The sequence below is a fragment of the Anolis sagrei genome, chromosome 2 (assembly GCF_037176765.1).
Source record: "Anolis sagrei isolate rAnoSag1 chromosome 2, rAnoSag1.mat, whole genome shotgun sequence".
Taxonomy (NCBI): Eukaryota; Metazoa; Chordata; class Lepidosauria; order Squamata; family Dactyloidae; genus Anolis; species Anolis sagrei.
In genome coordinates, this window is record NC_090022.1 from 12,160,174 (window position 1) to 12,184,754 (window position 24,581).

General features: G+C 43.4%; 1 protein-coding gene across 1 annotated transcript in view; it reads left to right on the top strand.

The window, feature by feature from the left end:
* Positions 1-19: 19 nt before the first annotated feature.
* LOC132766091 (uncharacterized) overlaps positions 20-24,581 on the top strand; it is a 28,250-nt gene continuing 3,688 nt past the window's right edge. Inside the window, exons 1-9 of the mRNA XM_060760446.2 lie at positions 20-181; positions 2,711-3,163; positions 4,950-5,115; positions 8,372-8,448; positions 8,631-8,751; positions 10,431-11,927; positions 19,100-19,221; positions 22,532-22,984; positions 23,651-23,744. Coding sequence (XP_060616429.2) covers positions 149-181; positions 2,711-3,163; positions 4,950-5,115; positions 8,372-8,448; positions 8,631-8,751; positions 10,431-11,927; positions 19,100-19,221; positions 22,532-22,984; positions 23,651-23,744 — 3,016 coding nt within the window. The 5' untranslated portion in view covers positions 20-148. The remainder of the gene's footprint in view (positions 182-2,710; positions 3,164-4,949; positions 5,116-8,371; positions 8,449-8,630; positions 8,752-10,430; positions 11,928-19,099; positions 19,222-22,531; positions 22,985-23,650; positions 23,745-24,581) is intronic.

The following is a 24,581-nucleotide window of genomic DNA, read 5'->3' on the forward strand; positions in this document are numbered from 1 at the left end:
CTCACTCTTGGCCCCGCCTCTTCCGGCTAGAGCTGCGAAACCCGGAAGTGGGGACGTCCACACTCAAAGCAGGCACTTCCTGTCGCTCTCCAGCCCCTGGAGGAGGAAGGAAGGGATCCTCAGGAGAGAAGCAGACGAGTTTGGGAGAATGGTGTCTCCCCTAAAGTTTTGGGCCGAGCAAGTGAGTACAGAGGCCCCTCAATCCCTGAGGGGGTTTATTATTTCAGAGGAGAGGCTGCTGCCCCTGCCTTTGAAGGATTCCTTGAGTGACAGGCAGAGGGAGGAGGCCTCCATGGCTTTGGAGGAGTTGAGGGCCCTTCCACACTGCTATATAACACAGAATACCAAGGCAGATAATCCCACAGTGTCTGCTTTGACCTGTTATCTGAGTCCACATTGCCATATATTCCAGTTCAAAGCAGATAATCTGGACTTTACATGGCAGTGTAGGGCCCTTCCACACAGCCATATAACACAGAATACAAAGGCAGATAATCCCACAATATTTGATTTGACCTGGGTTATCTGAGTCCACACTGCCATATATTCCAGTTCAAAGCAGATAATCTGGATTTTACATGGCAGTGTAGGGCCCTTCCACACAGCCATATAATCCTGAATATCAAGGCAGATAATCCCCCAATATCTGCTTTGACCTGGGTTATCAGAGTCCACACTGCCTATATTCCAGTCCAAAGCAGATAATCTGGAATTTATACAGCTGTGTAGATGGGGCCTAAGAGGGGAGAAATGGAGGTTTGAGGAAGAAATGGCCCAGAAGAGAAGAAGTGGAAGGAATTTTGTTTTTGGTCTATGGAGAAAAGATCCTCTCCGTTTGTTGTCAAAGGCTTTCATGACAAATCACTGGGTTGCTGTGAGTTTTCCGGGCTGTATGGCCATGTTCCAGAAGCATTCTCTCCTTACGTTTTGTTCACATCTATGGCAGGCATCCTCAGAGGTTGTGAGGTCTGTTGAAAACTCGGAAAGTGGAGTTCATATATATTTGTGGAAGCAGCCAGGCTTGGAAGCTGCCAGGCTATTCAATGCTAATCAAGCTGGCCAATTACAACATTCACTGTTGCCTCAAACAGACAAGAGTTCTTTCGTCCACCCTGGACATTCCAGTCACACATGGTGGAGGATGCTTGTAGGTAGTGCCATTTTGCCAGATTGTCTTTTGATCTGCCCACTCTACTTCTGAGTCTATTCAGGGACGTCTAAGTTGCCCATCCTTGTTTTGCCCCTGAAGGCAGACCCTTATGGAGGGGTTGGGGGCATCCATTTGGGATTTCCTGGTTTAGCTACCCAGAGGGATGCTGTTGCTGATGCTGGGGGAACGTTAAGAGGAGTGGTGGTTCTCATGAAGCTTTTCCTTGATTTGAGTCTACTGGGAGGAGGCTGATAGCCATGCAGAAGATGGGTTTCACAGTGTTCAACCTTATTCCTCTCACAGTTAGCAGCAACTTCCCATCGCACATCCGGGGGGGGGGGGGGGGTAATGCCAACCAGCTTGTAGAGTTTATCAACAGGTGTAGGTTTAAGACATCCAGTGATTATTCTGCATGTTTCATTCAGTTCTATGTTCACCTGCTTCACATGGACAGACTTGTGCCCAACAGCAGGCATACTTGGTGGTTGAGTAAGACAAAGCCAGGGCTGCTGTTCTTATTAATTTTGAGTCTGCATCCCATGCACTGCCAGTAAGCTTCCTCAGGATATTTTTGCATGCAGCTACTTTGTGCTTGGTGTTTCTACAGTATTTCCTAAATATTCATGTGCGATCTAAAGTGACACCGAGATATTTGAGATGGAAACACTGTTCAAGCTCTTGGCCTTCCCAGGTTACTTTCAATTTCCTGTTGGCTTCATGGTTTTGTTGGTGGAAAGCACACACTTGTGTCTTGGCAGGGTTAGGCTTCAGGTGGTTATCACAATTTTATGTATTCAAAGGAGTGAAAGACAGTTGCAATAATATCCCAAGTGGAACTGAAGTAAAGTACTTTGTAACAAATAAGCTTATGTGAAAAAGAATTAATAAATAAACAGACCTCACTACCTCTGAGGATGCTTGCCATAGATGCAGGCAAAACGTCAGGAGATAATGCCTCTAGACCATGGCCATATAGCCCGAAAAAACCTACAACAACCCAGTGATTCCGGCCATGAAAGCCTTCGACAATACATTAAACATTTCTTTGTTTCAACATATATATTAAAGTCTCATGTAAAGTTACAGGACTAAAGTTATACGGCTGGAAGTCAGTATATGATTACATTGAAGTAACCTGTGAGGAGAAGTTGGAAGCTACAAATTGACTCCAGGTTTTGATTATACATTGAAGAAATATAAACAGACATATAAAGACTGCATCCCGTAACAAACACATATCAGTAAAGGCACCACAGAGACAGAGATAGTGTGTTCCAAGCATGAACTACAAGTCACTGAGTTTGTGAGGTTTGATTCCTCATTTTCCCCGTAACGCCTCATCGCTTTCGTGTACATACATATATGTTCAGTGTAGACAGAGGTGGGATATCCAAGATTCTGGTATACGGCCCCCTTGGTATATTGCCTACCATGTCTATCGTTGCAGATGCGATTCTGAAATAAGAGAGTGTTTGTAATAGTTCCTTCATCAAACATTTGCTTGCTTTATTCTCCTTTCTTTCTATCCTCAATATTTTTTCCAATGTTTTTGTCATGCAGGAGAACCTGTCAATGGTGAAAGATCTAACTGAAAGGATGACATGGAAGGACACTTTTGAGCCCAACCTGGGAAAGGGCCCTCCTCCTGTTCGGACTGAGTATAGTGGAGTCTTCTGGAGAAGAGCCACACAGAAGAGCCTGCGGGCGGATATGCTCCATTTTAATAGATCACGGAGGTGCTTCAGGCAATTCTGCTACAAGGACGCAGAAGGACCCAGAAGTCTTTGCAGCCAGCTCCACTTCCTCTGCCGTCAGTGGCTCCAGCCAGAGCAACACACCAAGGCGGAAATGCTGGACCTGGTGGTGCTGGAGCAGTTCCTGGCCATTCTTCCTGCGGAGATGGAGCGCTGGGTGAGGGAGTGCGGGGCCGAGAGCAGCGCCCAGGCTGTGGCCTTGGCAGAAGGATTCCTCCTCAGCCACGCAGAGGAAGGCAGGCGGAGCAAGGAGCAGCAAGTGAGAGGGTTCATCCTGGTTCTTTGCTCATACCTGCTGTTTCTAAAGCAGGTATGAGCAAACTTCGGCCCTCCAGTTGTTTTGGAATTCAACTCCCACAATTCCACTGTTAGGAATTGTGGGAGTTTAAGTCCAAAACACCTGGAGGGCCAAAGTTTGCTCAAGGATATTTTAAAACTTTCTACTGCGTGCCAACTATACAGGAAATCATATAAACTGAGGATGGTCAACCAGAGATATGTCTGGTGGTGCAGCGGGTTAAACCACTGAGCTGCTGAACTTGTTGACTGAAAGGTTGGCGGTTTGAATCCGGGGAGCGAGGTGAGCTCCCGCTGTTAGCCCCAGCTTCTGACAACATAGCAGTTTGAAAACATGCAAATGTGAGTAGATCAATAGGTATTGCTTCGGTAGAGAGGTAATGGTGCTCCATGCCGTCATGCTGGCCACATGACCTTGGAGGTGTCTACAGACAACGCCAACTCTTTAGCTTAGAAATGGAGATGACTAGACGTAATGTCAGGGGAAACTTTTACCCTTTACCTTTACACTGACATAAACTGCAGTTTGGAATTGCATTATATGGCCAATCTACTAGACCCATACAATGCAGGTGAACTACTTTGAACTACATTATGTGGTTCTACACTGACTATGTAATGTAGTTCTAAACAATGTAGATCCAGCCTTAGTCCTGCCAACTCTCCTTTTTTTAAAACTAGCTTGGTACCTACCCGACAATGCCCAGATTATTTGAAAAAGTCATTGTTTCTTTTTATTTTATAAATGGTCTTGTTAAGAAAATGTATAAGGTTGTGAGTGGACTACAACTCACATCATGCCAGGTTAATCCCCTAAAAGTCCATCAGTACTTAAAGTTGATCGTGTTGGGCATGTGTAGCAAGTTTGCTCCAGATGCATCCTCGGTGGGGTTCAGTGTGTTCTCTGGCAGCAGGATGAACTACAACTCCCACCATGATGGTTCAGTCCCCTCAAAACCTTCCAGTTGGTTCAGTTGCTTATGGTAGTTCTGTGTTTGATCCAGGTACATTGTTGGTGAGGGTCACAATTTCTCTGGATGTAGGTGAACTACAATTCCCAAAAATTTCTCCCAAACCCCTCCAGTATTCAAATTTGAGTGTATCAGGTATATGTGCCAAATGTGGTCCAGATCCATTATCGCTTGGGTTCACAGTGCTCTCTGGATGTAGGTGAACTTCAACTCCTATAAATCAAGGTCAATTTGCCCCAAATCCCTCCAGTATTTTCTGTTGGTCATGGGGTCTGTGTGCCACTTTTGGTCCAGGTCCATTGTCTGTGGGGGTCACAGTAATTCGTCTTGATGCAGAGTAAACTACAACTTCCATTATGTTGAGTCAGTCCCCTGAAGCCCTCCAGTATGTTCAGTTGCTGATCAATTCATGAATAGGAAAGGGTTAAGGGAGAGGCAGTGGGCGGGGTCATGCAAATTCCACACCAATGGAGAGAGTATGAAACACTGGGGTGTCTGTGGTGGAGGAAAAACAGAAAATCTAGGATGAAATGGTCCCGGTATGAAAGCCTTCGCTTGGGTGGTGGGCAGTATGGTGTTTGTGGAGGACATTGGCAGGGCTCTTGGACATGTTCACGGCACTCGCTATAACCTACACTGTCACTGGAGGGAGGGCCATTGGTGTCTCCTGAGTAGTGGGAGCTATAGCTGTCTGTATAAGTGGGAGTCTGTCTGTATAAGTGAACACCTCAGCCACATACATATCTTCACGGTTCTCTTTTGTTTCTTCTGGTGCAGGACCTGTTTGTGGAAGAGATGTCCAAGGGCACGAAATATCCTTCTGAGAGCAATTGGATCGTGCCAGAGAAGGGCAGAGAAGTCTCCACCTCACTGAATGAGGATGAAGGGGTGGTCTCTTCTATTCTTGGCCCACTTCTCTCAAGTATGCCACCAAATCTCTCAGGCATGTAGGGTGTTACTTGTTAAGCAGTGATATAAAACCAAGCTGTTTTGGGGGACTAGTATCCTGACACCTCTGACAATTCTGCCCTCTTCCTGTGAGGAGAGGGGCCAGAAACCTTGCCAGCATAACCAAAGGCTGGGAAGTATTCCAAGAAGATAGTGGCAAATGCAGCGTGGAGCCAGTTCTACTGTCCATCCCCCAACAGCTTCTTCTCTTCACCCTTCAAAGCGTCAGTCATCATTCCTCTCCTACTGAGCCTCTCCAGACCCTACTGGGAGTTTTGAGGATTTGGGTGTTGTTGTTTTTTTGTTGGTTTTTTTTTTTAGTTTATTTAGGTCTAGTTTCAGAAGGGAATCCTCAAGGAAGTTCTCATTTCCTTCCCTGGTTTTATTTATTTATTTATTTATTTACAGTTTTTATATTCCGCCCTTCTCACCCCACGGGGGACTCAGGGCGGATTACAGTATACACATATATTTATTTATTTATTTATTTATTTGCTATATTTGTATACCGCCGTTTCTCAGCCTAACCGGCGACTCAACGCGGTTTACAACATAGTATAACAATCACAGTATACAGTTAAAAGCATAAAAACATAAGACACAATTCATACATCAATACCAATATATATGGCAAACATTCAATGCCAGTTTGACAAACAACGTATAACAGACAATACACCGAGGCTATTTAACTTTTTCTTTTTTTTTCTGGCCACCAGGGGAGCTGCTGCTTTTCATCGTCCATCAGCGACACCGATGAAGTTCTTCCACATTCCACATTCCCCGGAGTCTTTTTTCTTTATGGCCTCATAAATTAGTTAATTTAGCCTCCCACACAAATGGTGGTACCTTATTTTCCTACTTGACAGATGCAACTGTCTTTCGGGTTGCAAAGGTCGACAACAGGCTACACACAATTGGTTGGAAACCCACTCCAACCCGGGCTGGCTTCGAACTCATGACCTTTTGGTCAGAGTGATCTTAATGCAGCTGACACTCAGCCAGCTGCGCCACAATCCCGGTGCATTTCAAATGCATTCTCAGTGTGACACTTGGAAGGACTATCCATACAACCAAATATGTTTTCTGTAGGTTTTCCTGAAACTTAAGAGGCTTTCCCTGGTCTTCTTTCTAGAGCAATTTTATTCATTTTACTCTATTGTCTTCATTTGATCTTCTTGAATCAGCACTTTTTATACATTTAAGCTAATCATAAACACATATTTTAATTTATTGTCTAAGGCTTTCATGGCTGGAATCACTAGGTTCTTGTGGATTTTTTCGGGCTATATGGCCATGTTCTAGAGGCATTTCTCCTGACGTTTCGCCTGCATCTATGGCAAGCATCCTCAGAGGTAGTGAGGCAAACATCCTCAGAGGTACCTCACTACCTCTGAGGATGCTTGCCATAGATGCAGGCGAAACGTCAGGAGAAATGCCTCTAGAACATGGCCATATAGGCCGAAAAAATCCACAAGAACCATATTTTAATTGATTTCTAATTATTTTTGTTTAATTAAATATTTGCATATATTTTATATACCGTATATACTCTAGTATAAGCTGACCGAAGCATCTAATTTTGCCACAAAAAACTGGGGAAATGTATTAACTCAAGAATAAGCCGAGGATGGGAACTGCAGCAGCTACTGGTAAATATCAAAATAAAAATAGATACCAATATTATTACATGAATTGAGGCATCCATAGGTTAAATGTTTTCGAATATTTGCATAAAACTATAATTTAAGGTAAGACTGTTCCAAATCTGATTAAACCATTATTCTAACCTTCTTCAATGTAAATGTCCATATGCATCCTTCCAAGAATAACAAAGACTAAAATAATAAATGTAATAAAAATTATAAATAGATTAAATAATGGAAATATAATAATAACAGTAATATGGAGTAAAATAAATATAATAGAGTAAAATAATAAATGTAATAACAAACTATATAAATAAAAATGTAATGTTCATTTGTGGTATTAACAGAACTCAAAAACCACTGGACGAATGGACACCAAATTTGGACACAAGACACCTAGCAACCCAATGTATGTCCTTCACTCAAAAAAATGCTTTTGTCATTTGGGCGTCATAGTTGCAGGGATTTATAGTTCACCTACAATCAAAGAGCATTCTGAACCCCACCAACAATGGAATTGATCCAAACTTGGCACACAGTTCTCCCATGACAAACAGAAAATACTGGAAAGGTTTGGTGGTCAATGTCCTTGGTTTTGGAGTTGTAGTTCACCTCCATCCAGAGATCACTGTGGACTAAAACAATGATGGATCTGGACCAAACTCTACATGGATACTCAATATTCCCAAATGTGAACACTGGTGGAGTTTGGGGAAAATAGAATCTTGACATTTGGGAGTTGTAGTTGCTGGGATTTATAGTTCACTTACAATCACAGAGCATTCTGAACCCCACCAACAATAGAATTGGGCCACAGAACCCCTGTGCGGGCCACAGCAACGTGTGGCAGGGGACAGCTAGTAATAGAATAAAATAATGCAACTGTAATAATAATAATAAATAGAGTATAATAATAAATGTAATAATAATAATAATATCTTTACTTATACCCTGCCACCATCTCCCTAGAGGCGACTCAGGGTGGCTAACATGAGGCCAAGCCTAAGATGCAATACAGCAAAATAAAATACAAAACAACAGAAATTACATCAGAATAAAATACATACAGTAGCAAAATAAAATAAATAAAGCAAAATAACATAATGGAAAATCAAACACAATAGGCGGGCCAAATGCACAAGATAAAACGATAAAATCCTGGATGAGGTAGGTTTAGAAAAAGTGTATTTGAGAGGAGACCAAAAAGGACAAACAGGGGATAGGCCTTCAATTTAGGACGGGGGAAAGTGCATCATAAGGACAACACTGTAGATGGAACAGACAGAAATGGGATGGATGGTCACTCTCCAGAGTAAAATGATAAATAACTTTGTACGCGTATAAGCCAAAGGGGACTTTTTCAGCCTTAAAAAAGGGCTGAAAAACACGGCTTATACTCGAGTATATACGGTATTTCAGTTGCATATATTTCTATATACTTGGTACCTCACCATACTTTTAGCTACTCTCAATCTAACATCTTTCCTGTGTGATATCAGTTTTGGTTTTTTCTTGTTTTTTCCCCCTGGGTTTGGAAGGATTATGTTTAGTAATATAGAGGATGGTCCATGACTCCCCTTTCTGTTTTTGTGTCCCTCACAGGAGGAGGAAACAGGACAAAACCCACATTTACAAGTCTATCCCTTGATTACGGTACAGCTTCAGTGGGGCTGGATCAGGTGAGGGGAAGGGTCCTTAGTGGGCTGTGTATCCCTGATCCGCTCCCTGGGCATGGAGGAATCTTCCTAAGAATGGAAGATGCCCACCAGGATGCCTTGTTTAAAGGTTTAAATCCAGTTAGACTTCTCTAATTGTTTCATTTGGGGCCCTTCCTGCTCATGAATCAGGTGTTTTTCTGCAGGTGGCCTTTGAAGAAGTGGCTGTGGGTTTCACGGAGGAGGAGTGGGCTCTGTTGGACCTGGGACAAAGAGCGCTTCATGGAGAAGTCATGGAAGAGACTTTAAAGCTCATCTTTTCTCTGGGTAATTCCCCTCCTCTCTTGCAATTCATCAGTATTTGCCTCCCAACAGTCCTTTTCACCTTGTCAAGTTAGATGGCTAAGTTCCCCTCTTTCTTCCTTTCTGGTTTCTGAGGTCTCTTCTGAGGGTTTTGTCAGGTTCTGTTGTGTCAGGTTCAGACCTCACAACCTCTGAGGATGCGTGCCCCCTTGTAAGCCGCCCCAAGTCCCTTTGGGAAGATGGTGGCGAGGTATAAGATTATAATAATGATGATGATGATGATGATAATAATAATTATTATTATACCTAGGAGGTGTCTATGGACAATGCCGGCTCTTCAGCTTAGAAATTGAATAGAGCACCACCCCTGAGTCGGGCATAACTAAACTTAATGTCAAGGGGAAACCTTTAGCTTTATTTTACCAGGAAAAAAATTATCCAAGGTTTGAAATTACTTTGTCAAGATGTCTTTTAGGTTTGCAGTGAGAGTAAACACAAATTGTACAAAATCCTGATCCTCTCTCGCTTTCTCTGTGCTACAATTTACAAATGCATATATTTCATTATTTACATTCGACTCCCATCATTATTTATCATTAGTTGCCTTGCATATAACTGATGGTATCACAGCACCAAAGCCTCTACGGAGCTAAACATATTCAGACACGTTCATTATAAAAACTCCCTGCTATTGTTAAAAATGATCCCTCACATTCTAAGGTCTGAAAAAATCTAGATAGGTTCCATCTTTATCCTTAAAGTATAAAAGGGACAAAAAGGGATCAGTTGGAGAAGAGGGGGAAACCAGTCTGAGTCACCATCAGTTCCTTCAGGGTACAAAATCCTAGTTTTGCAAGGAACTTCTTTGGAAAAAGTTGGAGGAGGGGCTTGGTGGACCCTTTCCCTCTACAGCAGCGTTTCACAACCTGGTGGTTGGGATCCCTGGGGTGGTCATGAGGGCGTGTCAGAGGGATCACCAAAGACCAAGACAGCACAGTATTTTCTGTTGGTCTTGGGGGTTCTGTGTGGGAAGTTTGGCCCAATTCCATCAATGGTGGGGTTCAGAATGCTCTTTGATTGTAGATGAAGTATAAATCCCAGCAACTACAACTCCCAAATGTCAAGGTCTATTTCCCCCAAACTCCACCAGTATTAACATTTGGGCATATTGAGTATTTGTGCCACATTTGGTCCAGATCCATCATTGTTTGACTCCACAGTGCTCTCTGGATGTAGGTGAACTACAACTCCCAAACTCAAGGTCAATGCCCACCAAACCCTTCCAGTATTTTCTGTTTGTCATGGGAGTTCTGTGTGTCAGATTTGGTTCAATTCCATCATTGGTGGAGTTCACAATGCTCTTTGATTATAGGTGAACTATAAACCCCTGCAACTATAACTCCCAAATGACAAAATCAGCCCCCCCCCCCTTCACCAACCTCACCAGTATTCAAATTTGGGCATATCTGGTATTTGTGCCAAATTTGGTCCAGTGAATGAAAATAATCCTGCATATCAGATATATACATTATGATTCATAACAGTAGCAAAATGACAGTTATGAAGTAGCAATGAAAATAATGTTTTGCTTGGAGGTCACCGCAACATGAGGGACTGTATTAAGGGGTCGCGGCATTAGGAAGGTTGAGAACCACTGTTCTATTCCTTCTGAGGTTCTGATCCAGTCTGTCTCTGTGTTCCAGGTGCTGATGAGCCGTTGGAGGAGGAGCAAGGGGTGCCAAGCAGGAGCTTGTTCGAAAGAGTCAAATGTAAAGAGAATGGACCAAAAGGAAGGGCTGGTGCTGATGGGAAGGGGAGGGAGAAAGTATTTGCTTCCCAGAATGTCATGGCCCATGGTATCTCGATCCCAGAAATAAGTAACTTTCCTGAGGACAATTTCTTTCTGATCACGAACGGGGGCAAATATAAGAGCTATTCAGCAGGCTTCAAGTTGACCGTTATTGCTTTTGCTGAGCAGCATGGAAACAGAGCTGCTGAAAGGCAGTTTCTGGTGAGCGAAAAGTTGGTGCGGGACTGGCGAAAAGCAAAATACAAGCTACAAAACACAAACCTTTCTCGGTGTGCCTTCAGAGGTCCTAAAACAGGCAGGTTTCCAGAAATTGACGACGAAGTTTCTGTTTATGTCAGGGAAATGCGCAGCAATGGCCGCAGAATAACATACGAGATGCTGCAAATGAAAGCCCAGGAGGTGGCATGCAAACACAACATCCCCCCAGCTCAGTTTAAGGCCAGTCGCGGTTGGGTTATGAGGTTCATGGGGCGACACAACATGCCTATCCGAAGGAGAGCCACGCAGTGCCCAAAGCTGCCACCGGATTACACTGGCAAGATTGAAAGCTTTCATCAATGTATCTTGAGTGTGTTCAAGGAAACGCCGTACCCACTTTCTCAAATTGGCAACGCTGATCAGACCGCCGTATCTTTTGCTATGCCTTGCAACGGCCCCATTGCGCTGCAAGGGCCTTCTGGCGTCTCGATAAGAACCAGTGGGAATGAGAAATTACGGTGCATCGTCATGCTTGCCATTACAGCCGATGGAAGCAAGTTACCGCCTTACGTAATTTTCAAGAGAAAAACAATGCCTAAGAGCGTACAATTTCCGCATGGGATTCATGTACGAGTGCAAGCGAACGGTTGGATGGATTTTGAGCTCATGGTGGATTGGATTGAAACGGTGTGGAACAGAAGACCCGGTGCTGTCATGAAACAGCCATCTCTGCTTGTTTTAGACAGTTTTCGAAGTCACATTGTGAAGGAAGTGAAGGAACTTCTTTTCGAAAATAAGACACAACAGGTCGTCATTCCTGGCGGCTTAACCTCTATTTTGCAGCCACTGGACGTCTGCGTGAAGAAGCCCTTTAAAGACCACTTGCACCATTTCTACAATGAGTGGGTGATGACCAATGATCACCAATTGACACCCACTGGAAAAGTGAAATGCCCGTCCTTGGAACTGATGTGCACATGGGTCATTAAAAGCTGGGACCTTATACCACCAGAAGTAGTTGTTGGAAGCTTTACAAAAACAGGGATTTCTAATGCACTAGATGGATCTAAAGAGGTTGCACTGTGGGAGAGTGATGGCGAGGAAAACACATCCGACATGAGCAGTATTGAGGAGGGCGCATCCGATCACGAAACCAATGACAGTGGCGCAGAGGTTTCCAACAAGGAGAATTAAAATCTTAAATTGGTAGGTGTGATCGCCTACTGTGTGCAAGGCGTTTCAATTGTAAACAAAACCTTGATTCCCATATGAGGAGTCACACAGGAGAAATGCCTTCCAGAGAATCACAGAATTGGAAGAGACCTCGTGGGCCATCCAGTCCAAACCCCTGGCAAGAAGCAGGAAAATCGCATTCAAAGCACCCCCAACAGATGGCCATCCAGCCTCTGTTTAAAAGCCTCCAAAGAAAGGTGGTGAGTGTGGAAAGAATTCACACAGGAAAGAAACCATTCCAGTGTGGAAGAAGTTCACGTCATAAGACCTAAGAGGGTGATGAGCCCATTACCAGATGTGTCCAGAGTACACCAGGTTGAATCAAAGTCCAAAAACGTATCATAGAATCATAGTGATTCAAATCAGGAGTGTCTCAGCAACAGAGTTGAGATGTTTCTGCCACCAGATTTTGGGCTGTTCCTGAGCCCTGCTGATCGTTGTCATGTCTGTGATTTTGGGAGACACAGAAGAGGCATTTTGGGGCAAATTGAAGTGTCATTCCATTCTCCTTTGGAGACATTGGTTGGGGTGGACTTTTGCAGCTCTTGATGATCAAACTTTTGATAGAACTCTTTTACAGTCCATTTTACAATCAATTTTTTTCCAATAAAGCAGGGAGGTAGTACCACCCTCTGGAGTTAGCTAGGGTCCCTTTGGCCCAACCGTTCTTCTACGTATCAGGCGAATCCTGAGAGTCACACAGTTCTCTTTACCACTTTGCAGATAGATGTGTAAACATAGTAACTCACTATATAAATCTTCAAACTGAGATTAATGCCATATTGTTGGTTCGTTTTCTGTTTCTTTTCCTTCTATGACTGTATTGAACCTGAATATTTTTGCTGTAAATTTATGTCATTGAAAGTTGAAATACATTTTTGTAAAAAAAAAAAAATCAGTATTACTGGAATTGATGTTGTTGACTTGTTGTTTGTTTGTTTATTTATTTACTATATTTATATCCCGCCTTTCTCGACCTCAAAGGGGACTCAAGGCAACTTACAGCCGAGGCAATAATTCAGTGCCTTAAAATCAATATACATCCAATATACAATTAAATAAATACATCAATTAAAATTTAAAACAAAGTATTACGATTACTACTGTATAACCACGTTATCTGCAATCATAGTCCTGGCCATTCCAATAATCATTTCAAATAATTCCAAGTCCATCTACGTTTTCAAGCCACGTTTTCAACCTCTTTCTGAAGGTCTGGAGGGAAGGGGCTGATCTAACATCACTGGGGAGGGAGTTCCACAGCCAAGGGGCTATCACCAAAAAGGCCCTGTCTCTTGTTCCCACCATTCGCACCTGCAAAGGGGGTGGGACCAAGAGCAGGCCCTCTCTGGACGATCTTAATCTTTGAGATGTTTCATAAGGGAGATAAGTTCAGACAGATAAACTGAGCCCAAATCGTTTAGGGTTTTATAGGTTTTAGAACTGACATTGATGTTCAGTTTGTTCCTCAGTATAACTTCTTGGATGAATATTTATGTAGGAAAAACTTATAATCATACCAGACATTATATGAAAAGTATTTTTTCTGTGTATTGTCGAAGGCTTTCATGGCCGGACTCACTGGGTTGTTGTAGGTTTTTTCGGGCTATATGGCCATGTTCTAGAGGCATTTCTCCTGACGTTTCGCCTGCTTCTATGGTAAGCATCCTCAGAGGTAGTGAGGTCTGTTGGAACTAGGAAAATGGATTTATATATCTGTGGAATGACCAGGGTGGGGCAAAGGACTCTTGTGTGTTGGACTTAGGTGTGAATGTTTCAACTGACCACCTTGATTAGCATTTGACAGCCTGGCAGTTGAAACATTCATACCTAGCTCCAAGCAGACAAGAGTCCTTTGTCCCACCCTGGTCATTCCACAGGTATATAAACCCTTTTTCCTACTTCCAACAGACCTCACTACCTCTGAGGATGCTTGCCATAGATGCAGGTGAAACGTCAGGAGAGAATGCCTCTAGACTATGGCCATATAGCCCGAAAAAATCTTTTGTCCACACAAATTCTTCAATAACTTCAGTAAAACAACATGCTTAGCTCAATCATTTTTGATTCACAAAATTGCTAGGTGATTAAGTAGCTCTTGACTAGTTACGCTTCTTTACCATGTTTTTCCAACCTATTGGGTGATCTTTCAGCCAAAGAAACAGTAACTGGTACTGTACAAAACTGTTTATTGACAACAAAAATATTGCTATAGTTACCTTCCAGGGTTTTTTTTTTTTTTTGGTCATAAATTGCATTCAGAAGTCTAATAGGGCTTCTTTCAGTACCAACAACTCTCTTGTGAATAATTTTGATGTGAAGGATTTTGTGCAGTCTTGTGGATTGGTAGTAGTTTGCTATTTCAAAAAAAATGCATCAAGATGGAAAACAACCCTTAATAGGAATGGTTTAGGGAACTGGTATACCTAAAAATACCCTCGCAATTTCATCACACTAGAGAATGAATCCACTTTAAATATGCTTGCTGCCTCTTGCAGAATTCTAGGGTTTGTAGTTTAAGGAGGGGCCTTTAAGAACCTCACTAAACTACAAACTCCAGAATTCTGCAGGAGGCAGAAACTGGGTTTAAAGTGAAGGCCAAAACATCTGGGGACCCACAGGTTGAGAACCACTGCAACAGTCTAACAGAGATGCAAGTAATAATAATAACAACAGGAATACATAAGAGAAATTTCAAGTGTCCATTCCAGGGTCATGAGCCCATTACCGGAAGTGTCCAGAGTACACCAGGTGAATAATAATAATAATCATCATCATCATCATTACATGAGGCCAAGCCCAAACAACATGTTACAGCAAAATAAAACCAAAAAAATAAGCAACAACATCATAATTACATAAAGGTTGAATCAAAGTCCAAAAACGTATCATGGAATCATAGAGTTGGAAGAGACCACATGGGCCATCCAGTCCAACTCCATTCTGCCAAGAAGCAGAAAAATTGCATTCAAAGCACCCCTGACAGATGGCCATCCAGCCTCCGTTTAAAAGCTTCCAAAGAAGGAGCCTCCACCACACTCCGGGGCAGAGAGTTCCACTGCTGAACGGCTCTCACAAGTCAGGAAGTTCTTCCTAATGTTCAGATGGAATCTCCTCTCTTGTAGTTTGAAGCCATTGCTCCATTGCGTCCTAGTCTCCAGGGAAGCTGAAAACAAGCCTGCTCCCTCCCTGTGACTTCCTCTCATGTATTTATACATGGCTATCATGTCTCCTCTTATCTCCAAGGAAAGTCAAGGGTTCAGGAAACATGAGCTAGCAAGAGTCCAGGAACTGACATTGGCGCCAGCAACCAGGTAACCGGGTTGTTGTAGGTTTTTTCGGGCTATAGGGCCATGTTCTAGAGGCATTCTCTCCTGACGTTTCGCCTGCATCTATGGCAAGCATCCTCTGTTGGAACTAGGAAAAAGGATTTATATATCTGTGGAATGACTTGGGTGGGGCAAAGGACTCTTGTCTGCTGGAGCTAGGTGTGAATGTTTCAACTGACCACCTTGATTAGCATTTGATGGCCTGGCAGTGCCTGGAGCAATCTTTTGTTCCCTCTCCTGTTTTGCTGTTGTAATTTTAGAGTTTTTTTTAATACTGGTAGCCAGATTTTGTTCATTTTCATGGTTTCCTCCTTTCTGTTGAAATTGTCCACATGGTTCTTGTGGATTTCAATGGCTTCTCTGTGTAGTCTGACATGATGGTTGTGAGAGTTTTCCGGTAGCATTCCCTCCTGACATTTCGCCTGCATCTGTGGCTGGCATCTTCAGAGGTCTGTTGGAGGTGAGGCAAGTGGAGTGTATGTGTGTGTGTGTGTATATATATATATATATATATATATGGAATTTCCAGGGCGGGAGAAAGTATTTATTTATTTATTTCCTATATTTATACCCTGCCCTTCTCACCCCCGGGGAGGGGGGGAGGGATTCAGGGCGGCCTAAAAGAATCCTTGTCTGTTTGAAGCAAGTGTGAACGCTGCCCTTATCAAGCTTGATTGGCGTTGATTCATCTTGCAAAGTCGATCCGTGAGGGTATTTGCATAGAAATAGCCTGGCTGTCATTTGCCTGGAGTTATCCTTTGCAGTTTCTCAAGTTGCTCCTGACACTAAAAGATATTTTGTTTGGAGGGTGTTAACTGGCACTTGGTTGTTTGCTGTCTGGAATTCCCTTATTTATTTATTTATTTTGTGTACTTCTACCCCACCCTTCTCAACCCCCGAGGGGGGACTCAGGGCGGCTTACAAAAGGCACAATTTGATGCCTACACAATAATACAAATAAACGTTTAAAACAGCAATTAAAACAGTTATAGCAGTTAAAACAATCAGTATATAACACAGTCAATAAACTAATCTCATGCTCAGCGTTCGCCACTCAGAGTCCATAACATAACTTCATTCCAGTTTGTCCATTTTTATCAGTCGTCATAGTTCTTTATTTATCTGCCAGATTGTCCAAACGCCTGGTCCCAAATCCATGTTTTTCATTTCCTCCTAAAGGAAAGGAGGGATGTCGCCGATCTAATTTCCCCGAGAAGTGAATTCCATAGGTGAGGGGCCACCACCGAGAAGGCCCTGCTCCTCGTCCCCGCCAATCTCACTTGTGATAGAGGCGGGGCCGAGAGCAGGGCCTCCCCTTGTTTCTGTGTGTTGTTCTTTATATATTGTCCTGATTTGAGGCATGTGTGAAAGCTGCCATTGGCCACCTTGATTAGCATTGAAGTCTTTCAGCTTCAAGGTCTGGCTTCCTGCTTACTGCCTGGGGGAATCCTTTGCTTGGAGGTGTTAGCTGGCCCTGATTGATTCATGTCTGGAATTCCTCTGTTTTCTGAGTGTTCTTCTTTGTTTACTGTCCTTATTTGAGAGATTTTTTTTAAATACTGGTAGCTGGATTTTGTTCATTTTCATGGTTTCCTCCTTTCTGTTGAAATTGTCCACATGCTTCTTGTGGATTTCAGTGGCTTCTCTGTGTAGCCTGACATGGTGGTTGTTGGAGTGGTCCAGCATTTCTGTGTTCTCACATAATATGCTGTGTCCAGGTTGGTCCAACTTCTCTGATTGAATGTATTGTCGAAGGCTTTCATGGCCGGAATCCATGGGTTGTTGTAGGTTTTTCCGGGGTATATGGCCATGTTCTGGAGGCAATTTTTCTCCTGACGTTTCGCCTGCATCTATGGCAAGCATCCTCAGAGGTAATGAGGTCTGTTGGAACTAGGAAAAATTGGTTTATATATTTATTATTATTTATTTATTTGGGGTTCTTTTACCCCGCCCTTCTCACCCCGAAGGGGACTCAGGGCGGCTTACAGAAGCAAGGCACGATTCAATGCCTGCAGTACAAAACAATCAAGACACAAAGTTAAACAATTACACAATTACATCACACTAATTCATATATCAATAAAATCAATAAAATCAATAAAAACCAATACAAACCCAGTTCCTCTCTTACAAGGTCAGCGATTGCTAACTCATAGTTCTAGTTTTCCATTCCACTTCATCAATCGTGTTGATCTTATTCACCTGATTGTCTTTTAATTGCCTGATTGCCCGAAGGCCTGGTCCCACAACCACGTCTTCACCCTCCTCCTGAAGGAGAGGAGGGATGATGATGCCCTGATTTCCCCCGGGAGTGAGTTCCACAGGTGAGGGGCTACCACTGAGAAAGCCCTGCTCCTCGTCCCCACCAGCCTCACTTGTGAGAGTGGTGGGGTCGAGAGCAGGGCCTCCCCAGATGATCTTAGATTTCGGGGTGGGACGTAGAGGGAGATACGTTCGGACAGATACACTGGACCAGAACCGTACAGGGTTTTGTAGGTCAAAACCAGCACCTTGAATTGTGCTCGGAATTGAACCATATATCTGTGGAATGACCAGGGTGAGACAAAGGACTTTTGTTTGCTGGGGCTAGCTGTGGATGTTTCAGCTGATCACCTTGATTTGCATTCAATGGCTTGGTAGCACCTGGGGGGAATATTTTTTTGAGGGTGATTTCACTGTGAGAGCCGTTCAGCAGTGGAACTCTCTGCCCCGGAGTGTGGTGGAGGCTCCTTCTTTGGAAGCTTTTAAGCAGAGGCTGGATGGCCATCTGTCAGGGGTGATTTGAATGCAATATTCCTGCTTCTTGGCAGGGGGTTGGACTGGATGGCCCATGAGGTCTCTTCCAACTCTTTGATTCTATGATTCTGATTCTATGTGCCTGTTTGTTTCCTCTCTGTTGTTTTTCTGCTGTAATTTTTGAGTTTTTTAATACTGGTAGCCAGATTTTGTTCATTTTCATGGTCTCTTCCTTTCTGTTGAAATTGTCCACATGCTTGTGGATTTCAGTGGCTTCTCTGTGTAGTCTGACATGGTGGTTGTTGGTGTGGTCCAGCACTTCTGTGTTCTCAAATAATATGCTGTGCCCAGGTTGGTTCCTCAGGTGCTCTGCTATGGCTGACTCCTCTGGGTGAAGTAGTCTGCAGTGCCTTTCATGTTCCTTGATTCGTGTCTGGGCATTGCTGCATTTGGTGGTCCCTATGTAGACTTGTCCACAGCTGCATGGTACACGGTAGTCTCCTGCAGAGGTGAGAGGATCCCTCTTGTCCTTTGCTGAACGTAGCATTTGTTGGATTTTCTTGGTGGGTCTGTAGATGGTTTGTATGTTATGTTCCCTATGAAGCTGTGAATGTTTCAGCTGACCACCTTCATTAGCATTTGAAGGCTTGGCTGAGCCTGGGAAAATGTTCTGTTGAGAGGTGTTAAGATGTGCCTGGTTGTTTCCTCTCTGCTGTTTTGCTGTAGTAATTTTAGAGTTTTTTTAATACCGGTAGCCAGATTTTGTTCATTTTCATGGTTTCCTCCACATGCTTGTGGATTTCAGTGGCTTCTCTGTGTAGTCTGACATGGTGGTTGTTGGTGTGGTCCAGCATTTCTGTGTTCTCAAATAATATGCTGTGTCCAGGTTGGTCCAACTTCTCTAGTTGAATTAGTCTGCAGTGCCTTCCATGTTCTGAAGCTGTCCCAGGCCAGCTGGAATCTGTTGAAACACTTCCTCCTTCCCAAGCCACGCCCCCTCCCCTTTGGAACGGCTCGGCATTGGTTGTGCCTGGAGAGGGCGTGGCTTCGGTTACTTGACCGGAAGCAGGAAGTGCAGTGCTCAAAGAAGAACTTCTGGTCCATCCTTCCTGTGGTCCTCCTCCTCCTCCTCCAGCCTTTGGAAAGAAAGAAAGAAGGGATCCTGGGCGAAGGAAGGAAGGAAGTCAGGTGAAGGGAAGGGGAAGGAGAGAGGAGAGAGGAGGAGGGAGAAAACTTGTCTGGCTTTGGAGGAGCAAACAGCAGAGAATGGGAGGGTTGAGCCAGAAAAGGCCCAAGAGAGGGGAACTCATGGAGAAGCAGTGAAATGAATGGGATTTTGGGCTTCTGATCCAGAAGAGAAGCTCCCAAATGTTCTGGATCTTATAAAGAGAGGAGCCAAGGCATTTAAATTCTTTTTATGTGTGTCCTTTCAGATGAATTACATTCAGTGCCACTCCATTTTCTGCATTTGCAGGGACTATTTGACAAAACTGGGCACCAGCCAGGGCCCTTCTGCTGTCGTTTCTATTAATAATAATAATATATTATTATTATTCAATTATTATTTCTATTAGAATCATAGAATCAAAGAGTTGGAAGAGACCTCATGGGCCATCCAGTCCAACCCCCTGCCAAGAAGCAGGAATATTGCATTCAAATCACCCTTTACAGATGGCCATCCAGCCTCTGTTTAAAAGCTTCCAAAGAAGGAGCCTCCACCACACTCCAGGGCAGAGAGTTCCACTGCTGAACGGCTCTCACAGTCAGGAAGTTCTTCCTCATGTTCAGATGGAATCTCCTCTCTTGTAGTTTGAAGCCATTGTTCCATTGTGTCCTAGTCTCCAGGGAAGCAGAAAACAAGCTTGCTCCCTCCTCCCTGTGGCTTCCTCTCACATATTTATACATGGCTATCATATCCCCTCTCAGCCTTCTCTTCTTCAGGCTAAACATGCCCAGCTCCTTAAGCCGCTCCTCATAGGGCTTGTTCTCCAGACCTTTTATCACTTTAGTCGCCCTCCTCTGGACACATTCCAGCTTGTCAATATCTCTCTTGAATTGTGGTGCCCAGAACTGGACACAATATTCCACATGTGGTCTGACCAAAACAGAATAGAGGGGTAGCATGACTTCCCTAGATCTAGACACTATGCTCCTATTGATGCAGGCCAAAATCCCATTGGCTTTTTTTGCCGCCACATCACATTGTTGGCTCATGTTTAACTTGTTGTCCACGAGGACTCCAAGATCTTTTTCACACGTACTGCTCTCGAGCAGTCTTCTCTCTTCTGTCTTCTCTCTTCATTTTAGTTAACTCTGATACATGTATCTTCCACTATGCTGCTGGTCATAGACCAGGCATGGGCAAACTTTGGCCCTCCAGGTGTTTTGGACTTCAACTCCGGGATTGTGGTGCAGCTGGCTGAGTGTCAGCTGCATTCAAATCACTCTGACCAAAAGGTCATGAGTTCGAAGCCAGCCTGGGTTGGAGTGGGTTTCCAACCAACTATGTAGCCTGTTGTTGACCTTTACAACCTGAAAGACAGTTGCATCTGTCAAGTAGGAAAATTAGGTACCACCTTAAAGTGTGGGGAGGGTAAATTAACTAATTTATGAGGCCATAAAAAAAGACTTCAGCAAAAGCATGCGGGGAATGCGGAAGTACTTCATCAGTGTCGCAGAGGGACGATGAAAGCGACAGCTCCCCTGGCGGCCAGAAAAAGTTGAATAGCCTCTGTCTATGTCTATGTCTGTATATGTTGTATGTCAAAATTGGCATTGAATGTTTGCCATATATGTGTACACTGTAATCCACCCTGAGTCCCCTGCAGGGTGAGAAGGGCGGAATATAAAAGCTGTAAATAAATAAATAAAACTCCCACAACCATAATCCTAGCCCGTACCTTGGGAAGTCTGACTTGGCCATGGTGGTCCACACTATGGTTACATCCCGTATAGACTACTGCAACGTGCTCTACATGAGGTTGCCTTTGAAAACTAAATGGAAGCCTCAAATGGTCCCATGTGCAGCAGCCAAGTTACTAACAGAAGTACTGTTCAGGGAGCATACAACTCCGTTGTTGCGTCAGCTCCACTAGCTACCAATTTGCTACCGGGCAAAATTCAAAGTGCTGGCTTTAGCCTATAAAGCCCTAAACCAGTGGTTCTCAACCTGGGGTCCCCAAATGTTTTTGGCCCACAACTCCCAGAAATCCCAGCCAGTTTACTAGCTGTTAGGATTTCTGGGAGTTGAAGACCAAAAACATCTGGGGACCCCAGGTTGAGAACCACGGTTCCAACCCAGCTTATCTCTCTGAATGCATCTCTCCCTATGAATCTTCCAGGAGCTTGAGATCGTCTGAGGAGGCCCTGCTCTCAATCCCGCCTGCTTCACAAACACGTTTGGTAGGGACAAGAGACAGGGCCTTCTCTGTGGTAGTCCCTCAGCTGTGGAACTCTCTGCCTAGGGATATTAGATCAGCCCCTTCCCTCCAGACCATTCAAAAAGAGTGAAAACCTGGCTCTTTGAGCAAGCGTTCGGAACCACAGCATGACCAAAAACTGAAATCGGAAATGAACTAGGAACGGCTAATACGATGGAACGGTTGAGGATTTGAACAAGAAGACATAGTTTTTATAATTTTTATTACTCATTGTTTTTATGGTTTTTAAATGTATTGTGATTTATTTATTTTTGCTTTTTACTGATGTATGCATTTTTATATATGACATATATTGTTGCCGACTTGTACACTGCCCTGATTCGCCTTCGGGCTGATATGGATGGGATACAAATGTCATAAATAAATAAATAAATAATGAATTCCTAACCTACTCAGCAGGAGGTTTAGCACAGCTGGTAAATCACCAGCAGTGGTAAGATCTACCAACCCAAAGGTTGCAAGGTCAAAGCCCCAGGTCGGTTTGAGCAGCTGACTGTCAGCCCTGCTCACTGTTTACCTAAGCAGTTCAAAAACAGCTTTAGCTGTAATTAGATAAATTAGGTACCGCTAAAAAGCGGGGGAGGTGTTTTACAATGCCATAAAGAAAGATCAGAAAATGCTGGGCCACCAAAAGAAAGAAGGAAGTCCTGACGGCTCTTCGTCATAGAAGATAGAGCAACAGAACCCCCTGTGGCATCGAAACAACACACCTCCTTTCTATTCTGTCTATCTGTGTACTGTCTATACAAAGCGGCATTGAATGTTTTCTGTGTATGTGGGCTGTGATCTACCCTGCGTCCCCTTCGGGGTGAGAAAGTGTTGTTGTTGTTGTTATTATTATTATTATTATTATTATTATTATTATTATTATATGCCTGTTATAGACTATAATAAAGCTTGATTGGTTGAAGGAGCCAATGTCCAGCAGGAATGTGATTTTGTCACCCTTCCTAGAACATTGGCATCTCCATAATATCTCCCTCACAAAAACCTCTTGCCTGCTTTTGTTTCCCTCTCTCTTTATCTTCAGTAATTTCTTCAATCTTTTTGCCTTACAGGAGAATCCAGCAATAGTGGAAAATCTGGATGGAAAGATGGGAGGGCAAATCTCTGTTGAGCCTAACCTAGGAAAAGGCCCTCCACTGGTGCAGGTTCAGCATAATGGAGCCTTTGGGGAAGAAACCACACAGAAAAGCCTGGAGGAGGATGTGTTTAGTTCGGATTTACAGCGTCAACGTTTCAGGCAGTTCAACTACAAGGAGACTTTAGGGCCCCGAGAGGCCTGCAGCCAGCTCCACTCTCTCTGCCGCCTGTGGCTGAAGCCAGAGCAGCACACCAAGGCGGAGATGCTGGACCTGGTGGTGCTGGAGCAGTTCCTAGCTGTCCTTCCTGCGGAGATGGAGCGCTGGCTGAGGGAGTGCGGAGCGGAGAGCAGCACCCAGGCCGTGGCCCTGGCAGAAGGATTCCTCCTCAGCCGTGTAGAGGAAGGCAGGCAGAGCAAGGAGCAGCGGGTGAGAGGGTTCATCCTGGTTGTTTAAAAAAGATTGGAGTGCTGTTTCTGAAGGATATTTTCAAATTCCCTGCTGTACGTCCATTTTTTTCTTGAAATCCTTCAAAGCATGTGCAATGTACCCTGATTTTGTTCTCCGGGATTGTGGCGCAGCTGGCTGAGTGTCAGCTGCATTAAAATCACTCTGACCAAAAGGTCATGAGTTTGAAGCCAGCCCGGGTTGGAGTGAGCTTCCAAACAATTGTGTAGCCTGTTGTCGACCTTTGCAACCCGAAAGACAGTTGCATCTGTCAAGTAGGAAAATTAGGTACCACCTTGTGTGGGGAGGCTAAATTAACTAATTTTATGAGGCCATAAAAAAGACTCCAATAAAGCACTCCAGCAAAGCATGCGGGGAATGCGGAAGTACTTCATCAGTGTCGCAGATGGACAATGAAAGCGACAGTTCCCCTGGCGGCCAGAAAAAAGTTAAATAGCCTCTGTGTATGTCTGTATACGTTGTATGTCAAATTGGCATTGAATGTTTGCCATATATGTGTACACTGTAATCCGCCCTGAGTCCCCTGCGGGGTGAGAAGGGCGGAATATAAATACTGTAAATAAATAAATAAAAAATAAATCTTCCATTCTTTTCTTAATGTGATTCTTCCTATTGCTTTTGGTGCAGGATTTGTTTACAGAAGAGAAGACCAAGGCGATACAGTGTTCATCTGGGACTAGTTGGATCCTGCCAGACTGGGACAGAGTCTCTACTTCATTGGGTGAGAATGGAATCTTTTATCTTTGGCCCTTTTCTCTCAAGTGTGTTGAAAATATGTAGGCAGTGTGGCTTTCTGTATTCCTTTCCCTCCAATTCCAGCATCTCCTCCTCATTCCTGTCAGTATTCCTCTCCCATTGAGGAACTGGTTTTATTTTCTTTTTCTGCATCTACTAGATATGAGTTTGGATGGAAACTCTTAAGGAAGTTCTGATTTCTCTCCCCAATGGAAATCTATATAAATAAAAATGTAATGTTCGTTTGTGGGATTAACATAACTCAAAAACCACTGGACAAATTGACACCAAATTTGGACACAATACACGTAGCAGGCCAACGAGTGTCCATCACTCATAAAAACACTGAAAAACATAGCAGAAGAGACTTAAAAAGCAAAAAATAAAATAAAGAATACATTACAATGCATGTGCAAAACCACACACACACACACATATACACATATACACACACAAAGAACATATATACAGACTGAGCCACAGCAATTCGTGGCAGGGGGTGTCTAGTTAAAAATAAATGCTCATTGTGACACTGTAATATGACTTATAATAGCAACCAATTTTGTTTTCTGTGCTTTAAAAAAAATACTCACCTTTCTTTTAGACCAACCTTTTTCTTTTCACTAGTGTTTCATTGACTCCTCTTAAGTCAATTTGACTTTATATTACTTTATATTACTTTTCAGCAGGAGTTTTGCTTGGATTATAAATATTTTTATTTAAATATTTAATTAATGTTTTAATGTATTATTATTATTATTATTAATAATAATAATAATACACTATTTATATTCCCCCTTCCCACCTAGAGGACTCAGAGCAG